At 39.6% G+C, this 26,389-nt stretch overlaps 1 protein-coding gene and 1 non-coding gene across 3 annotated transcripts in view; both read left to right on the top strand.

Moving 5' to 3' along the window:
- Positions 1–5,248: 5,248 nt before the first annotated feature.
- The window catches only part of WDR43 (WD repeat domain 43), a 47,062-nt gene continuing 25,921 nt past the window's right edge, over positions 5,249–26,389 (top strand). The window contains exons 1-5 of one of the 2 annotated variants that reach the window (XM_047852665.1): positions 5,249–5,514; positions 12,341–12,478; positions 17,988–18,109; positions 22,973–23,093; positions 24,113–24,252. In XM_047852665.1, coding sequence (XP_047708621.1) covers positions 5,290–5,514; positions 12,341–12,478; positions 17,988–18,109; positions 22,973–23,093; positions 24,113–24,252 — 746 coding nt within the window. In that variant the 5' untranslated portion in view covers positions 5,249–5,289. Of the gene's footprint in view, positions 5,515–7,997; positions 8,174–12,340; positions 12,479–17,987; positions 18,110–22,972; positions 23,094–24,112; positions 24,253–26,389 lie in introns of those variants that run through there. The other variant, XM_047852666.1, reaches the window with a different exon arrangement.
- On the top strand, positions 23,477–23,561 carry LOC125163156 (small nucleolar RNA SNORD53/SNORD92). Its single transcript, XR_007151314.1, has one exon. It is a non-coding gene; the product is annotated as a small nucleolar RNA SNORD53/SNORD92 (small nucleolar RNA).

Below are 26,389 nucleotides of genomic sequence, written 5' to 3'. Positions count from 1 at the left end.
AATAAACGTTGAAAAAAAAATTTTTTTTTAAAAATAAAAAAAAAACTTTTATTCTTTCCTCTCCAATTTGGATGGTATTATTATGATTATTATTATTATTATTATTATTATTAACTTTATTGCAATAGGTGGAACCTTCAGTAAATATTGAATAGAATTGGTCAGAATGGACAGAATTAACTTGTTTTCAATCTTAGGAGGAAAGCATCAATCTTTCATCATTAAGTATGAAGTGAGCTATAGGTTTTTTGTAGATTCCCTTTATCAGATTGAGGATATTCCCTTCTGTCCCTACTTTGTTAAAAGTTTTTTTTTTTAATTATCAATCGGTGTTGGATTCTGTTAAAATCTTTTTCTTTATCAAAAAATGTTTTTCTTTATCTTTCAAGATTATCATGCATTTTTAATCCTTTATTCTGTTAACATGGTATGTTACAGTTATTGATTTTTGAATGTTAAGCCAACCTTATGTTCCTGGGATAAATCCCATTTGATCATGGTCTTTAATCTTTTTTATATATTGTTGACTAGATTTGCAAATATTCTGTTAAGGATTAGAGACTGATAGGATCTATCACTTTGTAGGATAAAAAGAATTAGTTAAAAGTTGAATTGTTAGTAAGTTCAATGAAGGCCTGGAATTGGGGCAGAGAGAGGATTAGAAGAGCTTAAATTACAGGCAGAGCAAAAGAGCAGGACCTATAACAAGAATGATAAGGGCAGGAAACCGGAAGCAGGTCAGGGTTTAGTGATGTTTGAGACCATCCACAGTGAATGATGATATTGGGGAGGGTGACAGGGACCAGATTACAGATTGTCTTGTAATCCATATATATTAAACAGCATAGAGTTTCTTCTGTAGGTGCCAGCAAGCTTGTGGAGGGTTTCAAGTGGAGAAGTGGAATGGCCAGGTTAATAATCTACAAAGATCGTACCACTGAGACCAGCGTGGAGAAAGGGAGTCTAATACAAGCAGTAGTGGCAGTTCCAGTGGGAGATATAAGGCTCAGATAAGAACAGAAGTGGTAGAATTGGATGGAGATGAGGAAATTGAATGGAGAATTATTTAAGAGATAAAATAGGATCTGATGATTGATCAGATATGTATATGTGTTTGGGTAGAAGTGAGATGTGGGACTGGGTAACAGGTGGCTTTCTGACTTTCTCCAGTGGCTAACTGGATAGTTGATGGTATCATCAGCTGAGGCAAAGGATATAACAGAATGAGCACAATTAGGTTCGGCTGCATATGACATAACCCAAAATACTGTAGTTTAAATAGCAGGGTAGTTTAATTTTCTCTTGTGTAAAAGAAGTCCAGGCAAGGTGGCCCAGAGTGTATATCATGCTTCAGGGTTTCTAGATCCTTCTATCTTGCTGCTCTGCTATTCTTAGCATGTCGTTTTCTCCTCAAACTCCATCATGGATGCTCTAACTTTTGGCCATCATATTTGAGTTCCAGTAATTAAGAAGGAAAAAAAGCAATGAATAATAGCAACCCCTGTCACTTTAAGGACATTTTGTACTGGCCTATAGTCACATGGTCTCACAGTTTGCAAAGAAAGCTGGGAAATGTACTCTTTATTCTGGAAAGTCACATGCCCAGGTAAAGAAGTGCCCCAAGGCACTCTGATGTTAGAGAGTGGGAGATAAGGAAGATCCAGGAGAGAAGACAGAGAAGGGGAGCCAGAGAAGCAAGAGGAAGCCAGAAGGGTGTGATGCCACGGAAGACAAGCATGCTGATGATAAGTCATATGAGATTCAGACTTACAATGGACACATATTTAGCAATGTAGAGGTTACTGTGCCCTTACTGAGAATTTTGGCATAGTGATGGGTTGAAATGAAAATCCCGTTAGAGGAGAGAAATCAGAGGAGAGAGATTAAGAAAATTAGATTACTTTTTTTTTTTTTTAAGGAAAGAAAAGATTGGGACAGTGCCTTTGGGGGAAGTGAGGTAAAGGGAATTTTATTTTTTAGGAAGAAAGAAATAACAGCATGTTTATATGTTGATGAGAAGGATTAAGTTGAGAAGTAAGATTAATGCTGGTAGAGAGCTGAAAGACGTTTCGGAATAATGAGATCTATAACTTATGTGGAGGGGTAGCCTCTGCTAGGAGCATGGACAATTCATCCATAGTGCTAGGAGTGACAGAGCACAGGTCAGTTAGAGTTTGTAGTACTGGAAGCTTGTGGAAGTTCTCTTGTGATTGCTTCTATTTTCTCAAAAAATAGAAGCAAAGTCATCCACTGAGAGCGAGGAGGATGGAGCTTTGAGATGGTAGGAGAAGATAAGAATTAGTGTCTAGGAGAGTGGAAGTGTGAATGGACTCGGGAACAATTGAGAACCTGGCAGCATTGACTTCCCATGTGAAGCTTGTGACCATGAATTTAAAGTGCATAAGAGTCATAATAGGTGGCTGTGACTTTTCTCTAGTTACTTTCAGCTGCTTTGGGGGGAAGAGTTAGGTTTTACCAGGTTTGCAGTTTTACCACGGAAGGACTATGATGTGGGAAAGAGGCAAGGGATTTGAGGGTTGTAATCGTAGACTTTAAGATAAATTAAGGGGGCAACTGGGTGGCTCAGTTGGTTAAGCATCTGACTTCTGCTCAGGTCATGATCTCATGGTTCATGGGTTTGACCCCCATGTCAGGCTCTGTTCTGACAGCTCGGAGCCTGGAGCCTGCTTTTGGAGCTTGGAGCCTGTTTCAGATTCTGTGTCTCCTCTCTCTGCCCCTACCCTGCTCGCACTCTGTCTCTCTCTCTCTCTCAAAAATAAACATTTAAAAACTTTTTAAAATTAAAAATATATAAAAATATAAATTAAGAGGAAGGAGCAGCCATTAAGGAGCTGGAGGGAGCAAGCCTTCCGGAAAGATAGGAGTTAATGGTTAGAGAGTGGTGTGGGAAAATTGAGATTAGGAAGGGGGTGCAGCTATTGTAATGATAAGGTCTGAGACCATGAGAGTAAGTAAGGTAGAGGCCAGGATCATTGAAAAGGAGGAGGTCAATGAATGATATTTTGGGTATTGAAGGGTCATCGACCTGAGTTTTATATAGTCTCATTGGGTCAAATTGTCTATACTCAAAGATGGCTTAGTTAGAAATCCAACTCCTCCTTTACTGCTCAGCTCTATACCTCAGTTTTGTTACCTGAAAAATGGAGATATTCATGGTTTCTACTTCCTAGGGTTGTTGTGAGGTCTGAATGGATTAATGCACACAAAATACTTAGCATAGTACCTGACATATGGTGAGTGCACAACAAGCTTTTATTTTTACTTGTATATTTGTGACTAACTAATCTATAACTCTAGCTCAGACTTTTCTTCATACAGATTCATATATGCTCCTTTACAACAAAGTCCTAGAAAACGTTTCTGAAAATCCCTTTTCTGCACTTTCTCACCTCCTTTTTTCTTTCTCACCCTCTACACTAAGTCTCCCACCCCAAATGCTTTTGTTTTGTTTTTGAGAGAGAGAGAGAGAGAGAGAGAGAGAGAGAGAGGGCACAAGTGAGCGAGGGGCAGAGAGACGGGGAGAGAGAGAATTCCACAAGGGGCTGAGAGGGAGAGAGAGAGAAGCGGGGCTCACCCAAGTGGGACTTGTGCTCACCAGATGCAGGGCTCAAACTCACTTAAAGTGGGGCTCTAACTCACGAACCGTGAGATCATGACCCTAGCCCCCAAGTCTGATGCCTAACTGACTGAGCTACCCAGGTGCCCCTATTGGATTTTTTTTTTTTTAAGATTTTATTTTAAAGTAGTTTTCACACCCAACGTGGGGCTTGCACTCATAACCCCGAGATCAAGAGTTGCATGCTCTACCTTCTGGGCCAGGCACCCCTCAACTGTTTTTGAAAAGTCACCAATGCCCTTGATCTTGCCAAATCCTGGTTCGTTTTCAGTCTTCATCTTACAATCTTTGACATGTTTTTGATCAGTTTTGCTTCCTAAATCCTTATAAAGATTTGGTTTTCAGGGCATTTCATTCTCTTGGGCTTTCATCCTACCTGTTACCCATTCTTCATCTTCTTTGCTGGATCTTCCTCCTCTTCCTGACCTCTGAAGGTTGGCACATTTTGGGGCTAAGTTTTCTTTTCTATCTGCACTTATACCCAAAATGCTCTGACTAGTCCCACAGTTTCAAAAAGCATTTGTATGCTAATGCATCCAAACTTCTATCTCTGTGATCTCTTATAGCCAGCTCCTCCTGAACAACTCTATTTGGAGGTACAATAGGCATATCATACTTAACTGTCCAAAACAGAAGTCTTGATTTCCACTCCAACCAAACCCGTTTCCCCAACCCAGCTGATGGAATCACCATTTAGTAGTTTGTTCAGGCCTTAGAATCATCTTTCACCTGTCTTTTTCTTACCCTTCGCAATCATTTAGCAAACCTGGTTGGCTCTAATTTCAGATTACATGTGGAATTTGGTCATTCTCCCCACCTTTACTGCTTTCATCTGAGTCCAGCCCACCAGTGTCCTTCTGTATTGTGTGTCTGTTTTCATTCTTGCCCCTCTAACATCTCCATCCAGAGGCCAGGAGGCCTTTTAAGAAATGTAGATCTGTTTGTTATTCCAAATAATCTAAAACGCAAATGTTACCTTGGCACTCCCTGTTTGTAAAGCTTCAGAGTCCTCCTATATCCCTGAAGGTGGTGTTTTTTGTCTTTACCGCTAGGCAATAAGCTGTGTGGGCTGAATAATATCTGGCATTTCTTGAATTAGAATGCATTGATTTGTTGAAACATTCTGGAGTCATTACCAATTGTCTATTTGATGTAGTAACACGGGATTAATCCTGACGAAATAAGCAGCTCCTACCATTACTTTTACACTATGATGTCTGAATAAATTACGTGTGTTATGTGTGCACATAATTATAGCGTGGAAGTGGATAAGAAAAAATGAAAACAAATGTCACAATCATGGAGTTATGTGATTATTTCTTCTAAACATTGAGTTCAATCATGTTATAATTTAAAAAACCAACAAACCCAAACCTTTTTCTTTCTTTCTTTTTTTTTGAAAAGAAATGTCCCGCTCTCCAGTCTGCGGTCACGTCCCTCCACAGTCCCCTCCCCCCGCAGTATAAGTTAGCCTTGGGCCCTCCGGGCCACCGTCCACAGGCTGGGTCCGCCCAACGCTTGCTCAAGACGCGAGGAGCCGCTCCCTCGGCTGTCTACGCTCCCTCCTCCCGACTTCCTCCCTCCAGGCCCCGCCCCGCGCCGGTGCGCACGCGCACAGACGAACACGTGGCTGCCGCGGAGCCAGGGCAGCAATGGCGGCGGGCGGCCGTGGTGTTGCAGACCCCCTGTCCCCGGCAGGGGTTCCTTGCGCCTTCTCCCCGCTGAACCAGGCCTACTTCGCTTTGGCGTCTGCCGACGGTCAGTTGCGAGTGTGGGAGACAGCCAACAATAGGCTGCACCAAGAGTACGTGCCTTCCGCGCACCTCAGCGGTACCTGCACCTGCCTGGCCTGGGCGCCAGCGCGGCTGCAGGCCAAGGTAAAGCAGGCGGGACGGCGGGGGGCGGGCGTCCGCCCGGGCTCGGCCTCAGTGCACCCTCGGCCCCACGGCGCGTGGCCCGGCAGCTCGCGCGGCCCTGCGAGGCCCGGGGCGAGGAGGCACAGAGCGTGGCGGCGGCGGCGCGGACTCCATCCACTTCGCCAGTCTCGTGTGCGGCCTGTTCGCAGGGTAGCGAAAGAGGGCGCGGCTGGAGCCGATGGGCCGTTGACTGGAGTCCCACCGACTGACTCCATGCGGTCTGTGCCCCGCTCCCCGCTGTCGTCGGGGCCGCCATGTTCGCATAGGCCCCCGGTCCCCCAGGGCGGCTTGCTTCTGCCAAGCCTCTCGCATCAACATGTGCTCTTCAGTGTCTTGGCTTTTGACAGAGTCCCTCCTTGGGACTGTACTGTTCTTTTCCGATTCCTCTAGTTCATCGGCTTTGCCTTAGGCGATTGGAATGAGTGAGTCTGTTTCCTTGCTTCCGGACACCCCCCCTTCCCCCCCCCCCCCCGCCCCAACCCTTGGGTGCAGCTCACCACGTGTTCTCTTCCACGTCCAGTGTGTGGGACTCTCACTCTTGAAACTCTTGACTTTCCCAGGTTTGTTTCCATTCTCAGTATTTTGAAACTATATGCTTTTTTATTTTTTAACATCTCAATTTCCCCTTTATACACCCTTTTTAAACCAAGTCTGAAGTCTGCTATAGGATGTGGAGGTAAAGTGAAGTGGCCGGTTTAATTTAATGAATGTCAATCCAGGTGAAGTTTTTTTAGATGGGGCACTGCCGAGTTAGGGAAGGCTTTTCACTGTTAGGGCCCCATCTCAGGTAAGATGCCACTCACTGTTTAGTCACTAGACGACGTCTGCTCTAACTCACATGCACGTGGATACTACAGGTATAGAGTAGTCAAACGGAATCATTCTAATGTGATTTGGAAGCCTCAGGTATCGTGTTTAGCTGACACTATGGGTAAAACTTCAAAAGCTAGTATTTAAGACAGAGTTTTAACTCCATCTGACTACCGTGGGGAGCTTTCTGCTAAATTTTTAGGTTGAAAGTAGGGGTACATCTAACTATGCTTTGGATGAGTATATTTAGATATTTTTCAGATCTTAAGATAGCTTTTCATAGTTTCTAGATGAAGTGACTTTAGTTGATTATTAAAAGAAACCTTTTTGGGGCTCTTAAGGTGAACTTAGACTCTTAAAAAAAATCATAGACGTCATTGTTAAAGTTAGAGCAATCTGCATAATTTTCCTTTTCAAAATTATTTTCTATGTTTCTATCTTAACAGTTCTATAAAGAGATGACAATATTGATGCTGAGGGAAAATCTGGAACAATGATTGGATGCATGGATCCAAGCTCTACTGCTTACATTTAATCTAGGTTTGGCTTCATAGTAATTCAGTAGTTTTTATACCTCTGATTCATCATTGGTAAAACAGGGGTGATAATACCCACCTCATAGAATGGTTGTGAAGGTGAACATGTTTAATAACACATAAGTATTTAGAATAATGTAAGTGCTACAACCACTGGTCATTATTGATATCTCATGTTTGTATGGTTAGTCCTGGCAGGGAAAGATTAACTTTTTGTCTTGTGAAGAAGAAACTGAGGCTCTGGAAAATTAAGCAACTTGCAAAAAACCAAAAACAGAAATAGAACTCAGGTATTTAGGGCTTAGTTCTCCATTATCTACAACAAATAGTTAATATTAGGTTGGCAGAAGTTTGTTGCCTGCCCCCATCCCTCTTTGCCTCACCCCCCTTTGATTTTCTGTTGACTTAAGTCACATTCTGTGCCTCAGGAATAAAACTTTGGCCTAGTTACAAATTTCCTGTTGAAAGTCATAGTTTTAGGTTATGTATACCAGTCTGATATAGAAAAATATCTGAATTTGGTTTCATACCCAGGACTCAACTCAAATTTGGCTTTTGTCACATTGAGCAAGTCACTAGTTTGGAAGGCTTAATTGAAAAATGAGAGTTTGGCTACTTAAAAGTTTTTGTAGGCTTCAGTATCCTTTTATCTGTATGCTCTTGTTTTAGCCACATAACTTTGTGAAATGTTTTGAAATAAGATTTTTAAGAACAGAATCAGAACTAAGAAAATTCAAGTGACTTCACTGAAGCTTTAATAACCAAAGAAGAGATTGTGGCCACCAGAGTTGAGGTACTCTGACTCCTTGTCCACTTTTCTCACGCGGTAACCCTAGATCTTGAGTCACAGAATTGAGAACTTGGAGGAATGTAGAGACATCCAGTCTTTGTCATATTGGAGATGTATCCTTCTAGAACATCAATTTTACTTGAAGATGATAGGGGAGAAGCAGTTTTCTTGAATGCGCACACATATTTTGGGGTAAAATAAAGTCACATAATTTTTTAAAGCTAGAAAATGATTAGTGATTTATAGCAGCTGCTTCAGTCTCTGCTCCCAGGCCCCTGGGTTATGATCTTTGTCACTTAAGTTTTAAGATGTTCTCATCTTAAACCCTTCTATTTCCCATCTTTGAGGATTAGAGTATGAGGCTTGAAATGGATGTTATTCTGAAGCCAGTGTTCCCAGCATGTTAACGTTTTTGGCACTCAAACCTGAAGTGGAGATTATGCCACACACCTTTCAGTCTTCAGAGAATTATATGACTGCTGTAGTAAGTGCTCAGTAAATGTTAATTGTTATTGAATGCTTCAGTTAGCATTCTCTATGGGCTCATTTTACTATTTACTGCTAACATTCCTCTGTAAATCATTTTGTAATGGTATCTTGTATCTGGTTCAGTGATTGGCAATTTGCCACCCAAAGACAAAGTTTGGTGGCATTACTACTGAGTGGAGAAAAATGAGTTGGTGCTGGGTTGCTTGGGTAACAAGAATTAAAGCAGTACTTCGTAAATGTTTAGAAAAATCGGATTGCTGTTTCTTGTTCTTGGTCACAGAATGATTCTAATACTTCACATGCCACAGTAGTGTTTGGAGGGTTTTTGTACATGTTATATAGCTGAGCATTTCATTTGGTTGATGGGGCCTGGGGGAAGAGGACCTCTAATGAGGATAAGCAAAGTGCAAGCAGACAGACTGATGGACTATTGACAGATGGCTGTTTTTACAGCTCCTCAGGTGTATGTGTGTAAACTGAGACGGAGATGTTATGCCAAAGCCACGGAGGAAGTGGCTGAGCCACCTAGTAACTGACCCTGGTATTTCATTACCCCCTTAAATCTCTCAAACTTCTCTACTTTTCCTTCCCTAGCTGATGTACAGCTCTGAAGAAACAGGCCTTGTCGACTGTTAGCTACCACAGGAAATGTGTTTATGCTCCTTTGCTGTCACTGCAGTTAAAATGGTCTCACGCAGCTTAGTACTTGTTGAACGAAACACATGGATTTCAGCCATGAGACAGGGCAAGCACAGTAGCATTAAGAATGTTTTTAGCAAGAATCTGAGCTGAGTATTCCCATTCTCATCCCTTGGAGATGTAATACAGTCTGGTTGTGTTCCTGCATGATGCTCTATCTTAGGGTCTTTCCAGTATTTGAACTTGAAAACAAGGTAAAGTTTGCAGATTAGATCCTGTTGACAGGAATAGAAGTTCCTGTGTATTAGAATTTAAGTGTTTTTGATATAAAGACTGTATGTAATTATATGTAAAATGCACACATTTTGTTCACTGTTATCTATGAAACCTAAACATTTGCCAGAGAAATGATGATAAGATAGGCCAAGAAGAGGTGTAGGAGACTAATTGCAGAATGAAACTTGAAACTTTGGCATAATTTTTGGTGTCTGGAGGTCAGAATTTTTCAAAAATAGTTTTGATCCATTAGTGGATTGTGAGACAGATTAGTGGGTTGTGATAGTGTTAAATGAAATAGACCATCAGAGTGTGTTTTGCTTGGGAAAGGATATGGTTTTTGTGGAACTTGTTTCACTTATATATATGTATTTTTATGAGTGTGTGTACTGGCTGTCCATGTAAACTCTTCTTACTCTGGGATCTCAGTCTAAAAAGTCATTGCTTAATTGGTCAAATTCAGACTTCTCATCAATGGATGTGCTTTTTTCCTCTGTTTTTCACATCTGCCCTGTCTTGATTTTGTAAATCCTGCACATATGTTGGTGACACTCTCACCCAGCCTTTTGATTGCCTTTTGGATCAAATGCTGATAAACTTTTTCAGATTGGTGCTGCTCTTTATTGTTTAGCTCAGTCAGACTTTCAACATTGAAAAAGACTCTGTAAGAAATCACATTTTTTTTGGGCTTCACTCCTGGTACCTCCAGGAACTCCCAATTTTCCAATCACAAATATGAATTAAAGTAGCCTACCCTTTTCATTACTTTATTTAATTATATGTAAATAATGAGTGTGCACATGACATTGCGTTAGGCACTTTAGAGGAAGTAAAACTGAGTATGACTGAGACATCAGGGAAGAAACGGACAATTCAGATGTGCAGTGTCTGTAATGCAGAGCACAGTATGATGTGTGCCTTAAGGGAAAGAAGAGATTTTTGTGGAGAGATGAGAGTTGAGGTGGACCTTGAAGCATGGATAGATTTTTAACCAGGTAAAAATTGAGGTGAGCAGGAAAAGACCCCTCCAGGTTCAGGGAAAAGCAGAAGCAAAATGGGAAAGTGTTAGTGATTGGTGTAATGTAAAGATGGAATTAGAAATAAGGTTGGAAAAGGTGGGTTGGAGGCAAATTGCAGATACTTTTGAATACAAGTTGTTTATATTGATTTACTGTTCTCTGGGGAATCATTGAAGTTTTTGATCACAGGAGCAACAGGTTCAGAAAGAAAATGCTGACAAAGGTCTATCATAATCTATAAATATTAGCTTTAAATTCTTGGTTTCAGAAATATTTGGTAATGGGGTAGTATTTAAAATAGTAGATTTCACTAAAATGCACATTGCTTACCTAAGCTTATCTGGTTGACTTGTTCAGACATGCTCATCCTGCTAACTTGGAAGTGATTTTTAAAAAGATCGTCAACTCAGAGAAAATATGCATGAGTCAGTAGTTCTTTGAGATGTGTTACTTGTGTTATTATTTAGGTTTAGACCAGTAATCCTCAAAATTGGGCATAGGTTCTGTGGATGCTCCTCCACTTGTCTCTGCTTGCTTCTCCCCAAAATACAGATTTTGTTGATGGGGAAATTAGGGCTTTGAATATGTTAATGTTTAATTTCTAAAATTTCTTTGTGCTTTTTAGTGCAAATTCGTATTTCCAAAAACACATATACATATTTGGACCAGCATATGTTTCACACATTAGAAACCTCAGTGTGGATAATTTTGATTTGATTTGGGAAAACCAAGAGTTGGAGAAATAAGTTCTAGAATCTTTCAGAGAAGAGTTTTCTGATGAAGTGTAGTAGGAGGTTGGTATACTTTCCCCCACTGCCCTTGCCTGAAATAGGTGTTTGTGTTTATAACCTTGTGCAGAAACCACATCTGCCTTGTGGGATCATTCAGACTTGGCTTTAGACATTTGTTTAACTGAAGGTGGGACATAGGACCTTGCTTGTACTAAGGTTTCAATGTTTTAAGCAAATTAAATTACTGATAAGACCATCAGACTTTTATAGTTTGGCTTTTAATTGTAACTTCTCTTTGGGGTTTATTAACGTGGGTACATTTCCTCAGGACTTGCAAAATGTGTATTTTTTTCTATATATAAAAATTTATTTTTTGTTAAATCTTTTTACTTTTTGTGACCTAAGTGTTCAAATGAATAAAATTCTTCAAATGTAACAGCCCCATAAGAAAACTCAAAAAAATGGAAAATGCTGTATAAATCTCCTCCTTGATATTTTTTATGTATTTGTAACATCATAGTTTATGTTGGTGGCTTTGGGGGCAAATTTTCTGTTGTTTTTGCTCTAGAGCAAAGATCTTGCACTATTGAGAATCTGTTCTTTTTCCAGGGTTAGTGGTTTATATTAAAACAATGTTTTATATTAAAAGAATGGCTTTCTCAGCACTTCATGCTAAAGTACAGGCTGGCAAGCTTTAATTTAAAAAAACATATGGAAGAGAAGCTCTGAAATAGTAAATTTTCAGCATTATAAATATACTTTGATGTGATGTGATCATTGATTGTTTTTGGCATATGGGAGCTGTATTATTTTTGAAGTAAATCAAAGAAGTCTTGTGGCATTAGACATTAGATTGAAACTTGGGCCTCTTAAGTCATTAGGATCACCAAGACTGCATGGAACTTTTCTGACTAACCCTAATTCTCACACACTAGAGCAACTTCTAGTGTGAGCTATTAGTTACAATGATTTTTCTTTTTGACTGAAACCGAAATAAATGTGTGTTTATAAAAACATTGGACTCCCGTCCTGGGAATGAAGGTAGAACTCAAAGGAAAGATGAGAGGAAAAGGGAAAGTGTTGGTTGCTTGGGTCTATAATCGCTGCTTGGGAGTGGAGGCTTCCCTTGGACCTATCAGGAGTGGTTCATTTCTGAGAAGTGGAAGCAGCAGTGAGGCTGCATGGATCTTTTAAGAGAATACCAAGAGCATACCATGTTGTCTTTGCTCCCTCCCTTCCAGAGAGGTAGGAGGCAGGGACTGAGACATAACAAGCTCTTCTTTTCATTGGAGTAGGGTTTTTTTTTTTTTTCCTAAATAGAAAGAAAGCATTTGAGAGTGAATTCCCCCACCCCTGTCTTTAAAGTGTCTTTTGGTAGCAGTCATTTCATTTGTTGTCTAGTGGGCATTTGCATTTATCCGTTAATGATGTCTTGTATTGAAATACATAATTGTTTTTTCTTTTTTTCTTCCCTCCCCCCCCCCCCCCCCCCCCCAGGAAAGTCCCCAGAGGAAAAAAAGGAAATCAGAAGCTATAGGACCGAGTAACCAGATTGACTTGTTGGCTCTTGGTACAGCAGTTGGTAGTATTTTATTATACAGTACAGTAAAAGGAGAATTACACAGTAAATTGATAGTAAGTATAGATATTTGTATGTGCACAGACATATATTGTATATAAAAGATGGTGGGGAAACTATTAGAGATTTATTAAAAACAACAGTTCAGGATAATGCTATAGGATCTGTACTATAGGCACATATTTCTGCCCCCACATTTAAAATTGTGTATAGTGATATTTGCTAATAGCTGTGACAGGTAATGTAATCTTCATTATATGTCAGAATACGAAGAACTTTTGATGAGGTTTAAAATAGAGGTAATAAGTTCAAGGTATCACAGTGACTGCAGGAAAGAGCTCACCACTTCCAGGGCCAGAGAACAAAGGAGGAAGTGGGATTATTGCTGCAACTCAGACCTTTAAGGAACAGGTATTGCTTTCTATGCTGCTGTCTCTTGAGGAGGAGTGGCCCCATGGACTTGAGGTCCAGACCTCTGAGGACAGAGCTCTAGCTGACTGCTAGTGTCTCTGAAAGGAGGGGAGGAGACTATTCCGGGGGTTGGAAAAATTGCATATTGGGTTCAGCTGCTGCCAGAAGCATTGCCTTGTTGGGGTAAAGATAGTCTGGGCTGATATACACTAGAAGACAGGAAGGAACAGGTCCCTTGTTCTTCCTCCAGCCTTGTCTCCCTCTAGCACCCCTTATTGGTGGAGCCTACTGGCCATGCAGCTGGCAAAGCAAGAATGTGGTTTGGAGTCCTAGCCCCAGTATCACAGAGCAAATATATACTACAGGACAGTGATTTAACTTAGAATGATTTGTTTCAGACATTATCTACTACATTATGTTTTTAGTGTTTGCTGAACTTTTTCTTTAGGAATGCTTTCTGTATATGTGAATCAAGCAGTGTTTTTTCTCTTTTTAATCTAAGTTTTTTTTTCTAAAGTTTAATTATTTTGAGAGAGTATGAGAGTGTGTGTGCATGTGGGGGAAGGGCAGAGACCGAGGGAGAGAGAATCCCAAGCAGGCTCCCTGCTGTTAGTCCAGAACCTGACTTGAGCTTCATGAACCTGAGCTGATATCAACAGTCAGATGCTTAATGGACTTAGCCACCCAGACACCCCTGTTTTCTCTTTTATTTTAGTTTTTTTTTTTTTTTTTTTTTTTAAAGAGAGAGAGAGAGAAAGCGAATGAGAATCTCTTAACCAGGCTCCATGCTGAGCATGGTTAAGGGGCTTGAACTCATGACCATGAATGATCATGACCTGAGCTGAAATCAAGAGTTGGATGCTTAACAGACTGAGCCACCCAGGCACCCTACTGTTTTCTCTTTTTAAAAATTTTTTTGATGTTTATTTATTTTTGAGAGAGAGAGAGAGAGAGAGACAACACGATCAGAGAGAGAGGGAGACACAGAATCTGAGGCAGGCTCCAGGCTTTGAGCTATCAGCACAGAGCCTGATGTGGGGCTCAAACCCACAAACTGTGAGATCATGACCTGAGCCGAAGTCAGATGCTTAACCAACTGAGCTACTCAGGCGCCCCTCCTGTTTTCTCTTTTAAGTAACATGCTCCATAGATAATTTGGAACTACATTACGTCGAAAAGAGAAAAAAAAATTACTCTTATATCTACCACTGAGAGAGATTTAATAGATTGTGCATTTCTTTATGTACATGTTTAAGAAATACAGTTCTTACTTATTTCGTATCCTGATATTTTCCATTAAATTACAACATGAGCAGGGCTTAGTCGGTTAAGTGTCTGACTTCAGCTCAGGTTAATGGTCTCACAGTTCCTGAGTTCCAGCCCTGCATTGGGCTCTTCACTGACAGCTCAGAGCCTGGAGCCTGCTTTAGATTCTGTGTCTCTCTCTCTCTCTGCCCCTCCTCTGCTTGTCCTCTCTTCTCTCAAAAAAATTAATGAACATTAAAAAATTTTAAATCAATTACAACATTTTCGTATTTTTCAAGAACTAGTTATAAACATTTTCAGTGACTGCCTAAAATCCCACTAAATTGGATAGTCCCTTGGCAGTTTAGCTATTACTGTTAAGGTGGCTTCTAATTTGTTGTTGTTGTTACACATTTTTTTTATCTGTTTACATGGATTCCATTCCCAAAATTACCTGTAAGTAATGAGCAGAGTGTTTTTTTTTTTTAAAATTCAGGCTCTTTTTTTTTTTTTTTTTTTTTTTTCAACGTTTATTTATTTTTGGGACAGAGAGAGACAGAGCATGAACGGGGGAGGGGCAGAGAGAGAGGGAGACACAGAATCGGAAACTGGCTCCAGGCTCCGAGCCATCAGCCCAGAGCCCGACGTGGGGCTCGAACTCCTGGACCACGAGATCATGACCTGGCTGAAGTCGGACGCTTAACCGACTGCGCCACCCAGGCGCCCTGAGCAGAGTGTTTTAATGTTAAGACATTTTAGGCATAGTATACAAATATTTTTCTAGAAGCATTCTTCTAATTTTACTTATGTCAGCAATGAAAAGACTGTACCTGTATTCCAGTAGCATTATTTCCACCATTGAATATTCCCATTAAAACAGCAATAACATTGGGCCACCTGGGGCGGCTCAGTTAAGTGTCTCACTTGTGGTTTCAGCTTAGGTTATGATCTCATGGTTTCGTGAGTTTAGACCCCACATCTGGGCTCTGCACTGGCAGCATGGAGCCTGCTTGAGATCCTCTCTCACCCTCTCTACCCCTCCCCAACTTGTGCTGTCTGTCTGTCTCAAAATAAATACTTAAAACATTAAAAAAAAAAAACCAGCAATAACATTAACAGAAACCTAGCTGATTTGATAGATAAAACATTTTGTCTGATTTTAAGTCTGCATTTAAAAGTATGTTACTTACTTTCATATTAAAGATTATAAAAACAACTGTAAAACAAATTATTTAGAGGTATAATTAGTAAGAAGGGAATCTCCCTTATTTCCTCCCTCTTCTCCAAGTCAAGTGTGATCTTTGTGTAGGCTTTTACCCCACTGTAGTTGGGAGCCCATCCTTTGATTTTATCAGTCTTGTGATGAGCAGGTACCTAGCCGTCTGTGCAGTGTGATAGTTGCTTTACTCAGTTACTGTGGTCGTGGACATAATGCTGATGGAGCCTAGAACTCCTTTTTAGATCATTTTGGTATTTCATGGGATTATACATAAATCTTTTTTTTAAACTTTATTTTTCAGAGAGAGAGTGTATGCGTGTGTAGTGGAGGGAGGGGCAGAGAGAGAGGGAGACAGAGAATCCCAGGCAGGCTCCATGCTGTCAGTGCAGAGCCTGATGGCAGGGCTCGATCCCGTGAACCGTGAGATCATGACCTGAGCCAAAATCAAGAGTCAGAAGTTAAACTGACCAAGTCACCCAGGAGCCTCTATACATAAATCTTTTTTTTTTTTTTTAATTTTTTTTTTTTTAACATTTATTTATTTTTTGGGACAGAGAGAGACAGAGCATGAACGGGGGAGGGGCAGAGAGAGAGGGAGACACAGAATGGGAAACAGGCTCCAGGCTCTGAGCCATCAGCCCAGAGCCCGACGCGGGGCTCGAACTCATGGACCGCGAGATTGTGACCTGGCTGAAGTCGGACGCTTAACCGACTGCGCCACCCAGGCGCCTCTATACATAAGTCTTTAATAGGGAATGAGTTTATTAAATAGTAACCAAGGAGGTCAGAGTAAAGAGTGTTGGGATGATATGGTGAAATAGAAAGGGATCAGGCTTTGGACCTAGTCTGTCCTGAGGTTGAATCCTTCTAGTTATGTGGTCATGGATAAGTAGTTTGTCTTCTCATTTCTTAAATGGGTATTCTATAACCTATCTTGCATGCTTTTATTGGGATTTAGATGTAATAGTATATTGTATTGGCCTAGTGCAGTGCCTGGCATATAATTGGTATTGTGTAAATGTTTATTGAATATGTAAGTGAATGAACAAATGTACAGTTGCTAGATTGTTTTTCAAAAGGGCATACTAGCTCCTATCAATGTATGATAGTGCTATTTTTTTCTGCAACCCTACCACTATGGGTATTACAATGCTAATAAGCAAATTGCTAGATGGACAGACTGAAAATGTTACTTTGTTTTGCTTTGTATCTCTTGGATTACTACTTTTGAAAATTTTATTTTCTTTAAAAAAATTTTTTTTGATGTTTATTTATTTTGAGGGAGAGAGAGAACAAGCAGGGGATAGGCAGAGAGAAGGAGAGACAATCCCAACCAGGCTCCGTTCATCAGCACAGAGCCCAAAGTGGGGCTTGAACTCATGAAATGTGATATCATGACCTGAGACGAGATCAAGAGTCAGACACTTAACTGAGTGCACCACCCAGGTGTCCCTGAAAGTTTTATTTTCTTACTAAATTCTTTCAGTGGAATTTATCTGTGCATGTTTTTTTTTATTCAGTTCTTTGTGTATGTGTCTATGATATAGGATCCTATGATACAGGATTTAGTTCTTTGAGTGGATAGCTCATATTAGCGAAGGGAAGTATCTGAACTTAACATTTATTTATTTAAAGTTTATTTTGAGAGAGAAGGTTTGTGTGCATGAGCAGGGGAAGGGCAGAAAGAGAAGGAGAGAATCCCAAGCAGGCTCTGTCTGTGCTGTCAGCGTAGAGCCTGTGGAGCCTGACGTGGGGCTCGATCCCACAAACTGTGAGATCATGACCTGAGCCAAAATCAAGAGTCAGCCATTTAACCGACTAGGCCACCCAGATGCCTTTGAACTTAACATTTAAAACTATTTTTCTTTTGAGGTAGGAAGAATCTATGTAATAGAAGTAGTGATTTTGAGTTTTATCCTTAGCTTACATATGTACGTGATGTTGATTCATGTATTCGTTTAATTGATGTGAATTCAAGTAGAGTGAAAGTCACAATTGCTTACAGTGTAGATGATTTCGCACCTTATTCTGCCGAATAAGTTTGTCCCAGAATGTGTGTGAGGTGGGTGGGAGAGTTGAACTTGCTCTTCCCCAGTTGATGTCTCCATTCCTGTGTGCCTCTAAGTGAATGAGCATCTTGCTATGCTGAGTATGTTAAAGTCTTGTTCGTATCGTATTTTCCTTAACACAAGGAGATATTTTGTGTTTACTTCAAGAAACAGTGATTTCTTTATTGAGATGGTTTTGATAGTTTTTAAAAAAGGGATTTTCAAGGATAGTTTTGATTAGATGTGGTTTTTACCTGAAGTACTGACTTTAAACTCCAAGATTTGACTTTACTAGTTCACTCAAGTGTCACAAACTTTCTGCCACTGTACATGAAGTATTTTATCTTGCCTTAGTGCTGGCATTCTTGTGAAAAGCAAGTGGCATTTAGGACTAGCATTCTTTGACTTATGATGTGGAAGTGTGTAAAAACATAGAAGGGAAGCAGAGAAGGGAAAATTAACATTTGATGTATTTATAGCTGATTTGTCTCATTTTTGATGTTGGAAATGGATAGATGCAGGGTAGGGTGTTTTTGGTTAGGTTAACGCCTGTCTTTTTTGTTAACTCTTTGTAATGATTCCAGGGTGTAATTATGTTCTATAAGACGAGTTTCTTCTTTTAATTTTTTTTTTGACCTTTAGAGTGGTGGACATGACAACAAGGTCAATTGCATACAGTGGCATCAAGACAATGGCTGTTTATATAGTTGTTCAGATGATAAACACATTGTGGAATGGAATACACAGACATGCAAAGTAAAGTGGTGAGTAACATTGATGGTTCTATGGTGGGGTAACTTGGTTACTGTTGGAAATTCATTAGAGTTTGATAAATCAAGACTATTCTTGGCTGTAGGTAAAGTCTGATATTGGACACAGGGAATGTAGATACTAATGAGGGTATAGACTTTTCAAGGAACTTTAAATCAAATCAGGCATGCAAGATTTTAGTACATAAACATTAAATAAATGATGCAAGAGTCAAATAACTGCACAAGAGAAAACATAAAGTAGCAAGTAATTACTGGTCAAATGAGGTGGATAGTGTTGGCAAGGCCTGGTGGAAGAGAAGGGATTTCAGTTGGGCGTTCTGGGAGAGGTATTATTTGGATAGAAGAGGATGGGGGAAGGAAGGTGGGGAAATGGCAAGACCAAAGTCTGGGGAAAAAGGAAGTGAAAGATTGGAAGATTTACGTACTAGGGAATAATGACTGGTAGAGGATGTGGGCCAAAGTATATTAAGAATCTGGCATTAACTGTCATAGATAAAAAATCTCAACCAACTCTTCCAGTTTCAAGCACGTAATCCTGTGATAGGCTTTATAGTAAGTGTTCAGTAAGTGTTGAATTAGTTCAACTTGTGTAGATAAGGACCCTAAGAAGGATAATGGTGCCTGTGGTCTTATAACTAATAAATGGCAGGGAAGGAGTTCATATCCTGCTGTCTTGAATTCTGGTACAGTGCTTTTCTACTATATTAAAACTACTTAGAGGTTTGGATTCTATGTCGTAAGCAGGAGAGAGCCACTGAAGGTCATGTCTTGGGAATAAAGTCACCAAGATAACGCTTTAGGAAAAGGTGATCTGCCAGCACTGTCTAGAATATATGGAAAGGAGCAGGTTCAAAGGCAGAGAAGCCAGATTCTCGGTGGTTGTGGTAGTTTAAATGTAGGATGGTAAGAGTGGAAAGTGAGAATGAAGAAGATAGCAACAAGTACATTTGGGGAGCCTGAAAAGGGGAATTAAATGACAAAAGAAGTTAAATGTAACCATTTTCAGTTTTGTGAACTTACTAGGCAAGTGGTGTGGCACAGTTCATAGAAATTATAGCCAGAAGAGGGAAATGAATGTTGAGTTTTAAACAAGTTGAATTTGAAATAATACATGAAAGTCAAGAGCCAGCAGATGGGGTGGTGAATAGAGGCTTAGGATTTGAATGAGGGTTTGGGGTGGGAGGTGCAGATGAATAGGTCATCTCCCTAGAGGTTCAGTAAGTTTTTGTCTCCATTTATCTGTTGCATCAGTTTCCACACCGATGACTGTCAGAAACACCTGTGGAGATTCCCACCCACTGGGTCTGGGGTGGGGGCCACACAACTGTATTTTTAAAATGCTGCATGGGTGAAAGTTCACAATGTTAGGTGCTTCACATAGGGACTAATGTTTAAGGCTCTGTTCAGTGCATTCTACACAGTATTGTATTTAACCATAGCACTGTGAGTGGGCTCTGTTCCTGTTTTACAGTTGAGAAATGGTTGGGTCAGAGCCTGAGCTCTCATGCACACTACTATCTCATAGTGTTGTGTTTCCAGCTCCATTCTTGGCATTCCTATGCTGCTGTCAGTGGATTGTGTACCATTTTAGGTACTATGTATTGACTTCTATGGAAGATGAGGATTTAGTTCTCCATTCTCCCAACATCACAGTTTTTTTTGGTTTTTTGTTTTTTTTAAGTTTATTTTTGAGAGAGCAAGAGCCAGGGAGGGGCAGAGAGAGAGGGAGACACAGAATCCCAAGCAGGCTCCAGGCTCTGAACTGTCAGCACAGAGCCCGACGTGGGGCTTGAACTCACGAACTGTTAGATCGTGACCTAAGCCTAAGTTGGACGCTCAACTGACTGAGCTACCCAGGCGCCCCATCACAATTTTTTGATGAAGGGCTATTTGTTTGCATTATGACTGCTTAAATATTATTACAGATAAGCCTTGTACTCTACTAGGTTTATATTTTTTGGCACAAAACTCTGCTTTTCTTGGGGTTTATAATTTCCTTGTTGTTCATTTGCTTAGTTTTCTATATACTTGTCGTTAGCTCGTTTTCACCCTCACAGTTGCATGTTATTTTGGAGCACATCAGTTATTCAGTTAATTATATTATATTTCTTGGAGGACTTCTCAGTCACCTTTCAAGGTCTGCTGAACAGTGAGGATCCTGGGATTTTCTTACATTATCATCCTGAAAATTCTCTTGTCAAATGGAACCTCTATTTCCTAGATCCCATTTTTCTCTTTGTTGGGTTACTCTCTTTTTTGTGAAACACATAAATTGGTGGCTTCATAAGAAAAGTGTGTTGATGGTAAATTTACTGAGATTTTGCTTGTCCACCAGCGCCTTTATTGTACCCTCACAGTTAATTCTAGTTTGAAGATAATGGAATTTTAGGTTGGAAGTAATTCTCCTTCAGGATTTTGAAGCATTGGTTCATTGGTTATTTTTTCTTCATTTTTGAAGAAAATTGCTCTTCATTTTTCTTTCTTCTTTTTTTTAGTGTTAATTTATTTTGAGAGAGTGAGTGTGAGCAGGGGAGGGGCAGAGAGAGAGACAGAAACCTCAAGCAGCCTCCCTGCCCTCAGTGCAAAGCCCTGGGCTGGAGAGGGGAGTGGGGCTCTGTCATGAACCGTGAGATCATCATGACCTGAGCCAAAATCAAGAGTTGATGCTTAACCAACTGAGCTACTCAGGCACTCCTTCATTTTTCTTGTAGCATGTATTTGATAATTTCATCTTCTCTGTTTTTTTTTATCTTTCTCTAGGACAGTCTGTTGTAACTTAGATATTGCATCTCCTGGACTGATCCTTTAGGTTTCTTTGTTCTCTCTTAGTTTCCCTTTTGTCTTTTTCTTCTGTTACCAGGGAGATTGCCTCAGTTTTACCTTCCAGATTTTCTGTTGAAATTTTACATTTCTCTAACCATATTTTTAATTTCTGGGAGATTTGTTTTTTGTTCTCTTAATGTTTCTTTTTGTTGCATCATGTTTCTTTCATGGATATAATATTTTCTAACTCTCTGAAGATAATAATTACGGGATTTTAAAGTATTTTTCTTTTGTTCCTAACATCATTTCCCTCTTGAGGATGTGTTGATTTTTGTTTGATTTTAGCTTCTGTCTTTTATGTTAGTTAAAGGCATTCTTGAAATGACGGGGGATCCTTGGCTGCCTGTTGCTATTTGAAAATGAAACATGAAGAAACTGATTGGAAGGCTTGTGTAGGTGGCAGCTCAATTGCTGGGCTTCATTTGTGGAGTGAGGGGGAAGCCTTTGAATGTCAGTATATGTGGGTTATTACCTTGGCACCGGTCACATTTCCTAGAGAGGAATCTTCTGATCTAGTGCTTTTCAAGCTCTGATGTGCACGTGAGTTACATATGCAGATAGAACTGATTTAGTAGGTCTAGGTCGGGTTTGGGAGTCCATTCTTAGTTCCCAGGTGATGCTGGTGTAGGAGGTTACACTTTGAGTTGCAGAGCTCTTAATGGAGGCTGGGGAGAGAGCTCAGCAGCGGTGTTAGCTCTTTGCTAGCATTTTCAGTGCGTGAGGAGATAGATTCAGGGACACTTGTCGGGGTGGTGATCATGTCTTTTTTTTATATGTATATTAAGTGAATAGGGGTTGAATAATGAATATAAAATGTTGAAGCTGTGGGAATTGTGGAGAAATTATCAAAAATGTTAGCAACTGAAAAAAGGGTGAAGGAAAAATGTCCTGTATTATTGCTGCATTTCCTTGATTACTAGTGAGGGTGAGTGTTTTCATGTTTATTGACAATTTGTATTTCTTCTATGAATTGCCTGTTTATATCTTTTGTGTATTTTTGAGTTTTTTTTAAAATCTGATCTAGTTCTTGAATATAAAGAGCTGTTTATGTATTCTGAGTATTAATCTTTTTCCTGTAGTATATATTTTTGATATTTTCTAGCTTTTTGGTTTTAAATTTATGACTTATTTTGTGGTACAGAAGTTTTACTTATTTAGATCAGGTTATTTTTACCATTATGATTTCTGGTTTGTAATTGCTTTGGAAGGCCTTTCCTAAAACAGGATTATAAAAACACTCTCCTGTGCACTTTTTAATACTTATTTTTAATCTGTTAGCTTTAGTTTAGTCAAGTTTTTTGTGTGTGTAGTAGAAGAGAGGAATCTACTTTTGTTTTTCCAAATGAGTAGTTTGACATACTCCAATGTGATTGGCAGAGCAGTGTGTTTTCTTTTACTTTATAATTCATGTCTTTTGGTAAGAGGATTGCTACTATTATTTCTTGATTTTATAAGTGAATAACCAAGCTCCTTGTTTATAAAAATATTAATGTGTGCAACAAAGTACAAAGACTCATGCCAATCATATTTCACGTATTAGAAGGGGATCATCTATACTTGACTTATTTTACTCTGTCAGATGGGAGTGCACCTATGTTGATTTGAGGTAGAAATAACCTTTTTGGACTGTAGCTTGAGAAGTAATTTGTGCTGCTAAGTAAATTAAAGGCCAGGCTTCCACATAGTGTGGGAACCATGGTGGGGATAGGATGGACTTGTGGAGGTCCAGCCAGCCAGGTAGTTTCCTGGGCATTAACAAAATCCACCTCATACACAGGATACACAGCTACCCATTTTTGTATTCTTAAATCTCTTACTCATCCATTTTCTGGTACCTCTTGAAAATCTTTGGGTAGGCTTTACCTTAGTGTTAGATTCAAGGTTAGTCACCTTACACAGGCTTTTAGGGAATAATTGCATGGAACCTTAAGTGATATTTATAATACCTTATTTGTTTTTTGTTACTTTTTTGCTCTGAATAAAGTTTTCTCCACATTCATGGAGATGTTTCTGTTTCTCTTCACTTTACAGCAAATGGAAAGGTGACAACAGCAGCGTCAGTTCCCTGTGTATTAGCCCAGATGGAAAGATGTTGCTTTCAGCTGGTCGAACAATCAAACTATGGGTTTTGGAGACCAAAGAAATCTACAGAGTGAGTGAATCAAATTAGTTGTAAGCCTAACATTTGTCTAGAGTAAGTATGGAGAAGGGCAGAAAGTCTGAGCCATAGAACGTCATTTTAAGAGTACAGATTTGTTATTTTCAGGCATATCAAATAGTAGAATCAGAAGATGAAAGTTAGCTTCCAAATCCGGTGTGTTGATATTTAATAGGTTAGATGTGTCTGTTTCACATGCATATGAGAAATGAATAGAACAAATAAGTAGAATTTGAATTCAAAATCTTTTACTCTGCTGTATAATGATATAGTAGGTTTGATTTCTTCCTTGCATCTTGTGTTTACTACATTTGCAGTATTTGACTATGGGGATATGTAGTATTATATTTTTGAGTGTGCTACGGGGTGTATATTTGGTGCTGTGATGATGCCTTAAAATTGTGGTTTCGACTCACTGAGAGTAAAATGAAGACCTACAATTCCTTGGCTGTGTCTGAGCACCCAGGCACCCCTTAAACACAGATAGAATTAAGCGGGTCTGTAATGCAGGATGGAAAAAATAAAGATTGTGGGTAGGGCCATGGGAGTTGTTAGGGCATGGTGATTTTCAGATGGAGTTTTAATTATTTATTTTTTTTATTAAAATTTTTTTAATGTTTATTTTTGAGAGAGAGAGAGAGTATGAGTAGGGCAGGGGCAGAGAGAGAGAGAGAGAGAGGGAGACACAGAATCTGAAGCAAGTTCCAGGCTCTGAGCTGTCAGCACAGAGCCTGACGTGGGGCTCGAACCCATGAACCACAAGATCGTGACCTGAGCTGAAGTCAGAGCCTTAACTGACTGAGCCACCCAGGCACCCCTCAGGTGAAGTTTTTGAAAGTACATGGAATGTAGCACAAATAATCTCAGTTGCTTAGAATTAAATTTAGCTGTTACCTTTAGTCTGGACTTCAGATTTCATATATGGATCATCTGTATTGTTTATGGTCCATAAAGACTCTTCACTTTTGTCACTGTTCTGTGTCCTCTCCTAAACGAGACTGAACTCTCTCTAGCACTTCACAGGACATGCAACGCCTGTTTCCTCACTCGTCTTCACTACTGTCAGACCTCCTAGTGAGAGCCAGCCCTTTGATGGGGTCACAGGCCTTTATTTCCTGTCAGGAGCAGTGCATGACCGGCTACTTAACGTCTGGTATGTAGTCTTGGGCCTGGGAGGTAGCGTTGCCTTGAAGGAATCTGTCACATCTTGTATGGGTAATATAAATGATGAATGTGAGACTTGCTTTATTGTATTTAACGTTAGATTTACCTTGACTTGTAATGAAGAATTGAGCCTGCCTAAAAAACCGACTTTATGAGAAAAATTTAAGAGCATTGTATCATAGTACCACATCCTTGCTTGCTTAGAGGTAGAGGGGTCTGAATATTTTTGTGACCGGGCAAGTTATAAATAACCTTCTTAAAAAATTTTAGGATAATGTCTAATTTTCTTGAAAAAGGACCATTGGGTTAGTGCAGTAATGTCTATTTACTGATGTTTTACTGAGGACATTTAATTTCTTGGATATGTCTGAGAATGCCCAGTAGTGCCCCCCCTTTTTTCTTCTTCCCTTTTTTGCAGTAATTGCTGTTACTATTTTTCCTTGGAACTACTTTTTTTTTTTTTTTTTTTGAGATTTTATTTTATTTTTATTTTAGAGAGAGTACAAGTGAGGGAAAGAGAATCTTAAGCAGGCTCCATGCTCAATGCAGAGCCTGACTTGGGGTTTGATTTCATAACCCTGGGATCATGACCTGAGGTGAAATGAAGAGTCGCATGCTTAATTGACTGAGCCACCCAGGCGCCCCTTTAAAATTTTATTTTTAAGTAGTCTCTACAACCAATGTGGGGCTTGAACTTAACCCTAAGACCAAGAGTTTCATGCTCTACCGATTGAGCCAGCCAAGCACCCCTGGAACTACTTTTAAAAGTAAAAATTAATTTGGTATTAAACGGCCATCAGAAAGTTTTTAAATTTAAGAAAATAAGGGTTTTCTTGGATTTTATGAGAACTGATGGTGAAGCTAACTTTTTTTAACACCTGCTGTTCAGATAAAATAAGTGGAGATTTAAACAAGTAGTTTCTCATCCTAGTAATCAGTTAGTTGAGCATGTTCTTGATCATATAAAGTTACTATGAATTTATACCAAATAACTCAGAAGTGGGAATCATCAAATACATAAACCTTGTAGTTGGGTGGGGAAAGGTTCATAAGATCTAATGTGGACTTCTGTTCACCTTCAAACCATCAACTGAGCCGTAGTCCTAATTATCCTTTCATAATCACATTGTGTTGGTTTTCTGTCCTGTGTCTGTTTTTTTGAGGCATGCCTTCTGGGATAATTTAGTTTTACAACGTTTAACACTTACATAAGAAATTAGTAATGCCAGAAAGTTAAAATCTGCCACCAAATCCTCCTGACACTACTTGGATGTTCCAGTCTTAAAAATGCTTCACCTGTTTGGCTCCCTAGACCTAGGGGTCTCCAGCTACAAAATTTCTCCTTTAAAAAAAAATTTTTTTTAATGTTTATTTTTGAGAGAGACAGAGTGTACACGGGGGAGGGGCAGAGAGAGAGAGAGAGAGAGAGAGAGAGGGAGACACAGAATCTGAAGTAGGCTCCAGGCTCCGAGCTCTCAGCACAGAGCCCAGTGCAGGGCTTGAACCCACAAGACGTGAGATCATGACCTGAGCCAAAGTTGGATGCTCAATTGACTGAGCCACCCAGATGCCCCTACAAAATTTCTTCTGTAAAAGAGAAGTTGATTTCTGTTGTCTTAACATCCCCCAAATAGTATGTGTATGCCTGTGGGCTTCCTACTAACAGAGGAATAAACTTGAAAAATTAAAAACCCATATTAAAAGGCTGCCTCCAAAGACCATTTATGGAAAGCTTTGTGTTTTGTAGGTAGAGGAAGCCTAAGGTTCCCTGATGATTACCTTTGAAAGACACATTTCTGTTAGGAAATAACATTTGAAGGCTTCTTGCTGCTGAGTGAAAATTAAGCAAAAAAACACTTTCATATTACTGTAAGGACAGTACTATCCTGTTGTTGAGCTAAGATACCAGTTTCTTTTGTATAAAGTAGTCTTATGGCAGTGATTTTGAACAATGTATAGTATAAATGGCTTCAAGTTAGAATTAGTATTGTTTTATGAAGAATTCATAAATGGGAATACTTAGAAGTGATCCAATAAAATTCTTAGTTTTCTTCTATACACAAAAATATTGAAAGATTGCTTACTGGTGAATATATATATTTTTTTAATGTTTATTTTTGAAGGAG

Source organism: Prionailurus viverrinus, chromosome A3, assembly GCF_022837055.1.
Source record: "Prionailurus viverrinus isolate Anna chromosome A3, UM_Priviv_1.0, whole genome shotgun sequence".
NCBI lineage: Eukaryota > Metazoa > Chordata > Mammalia > Carnivora > Felidae > Prionailurus > Prionailurus viverrinus.
This window is presented reverse-complemented; position numbering and strand designations above follow the sequence as displayed.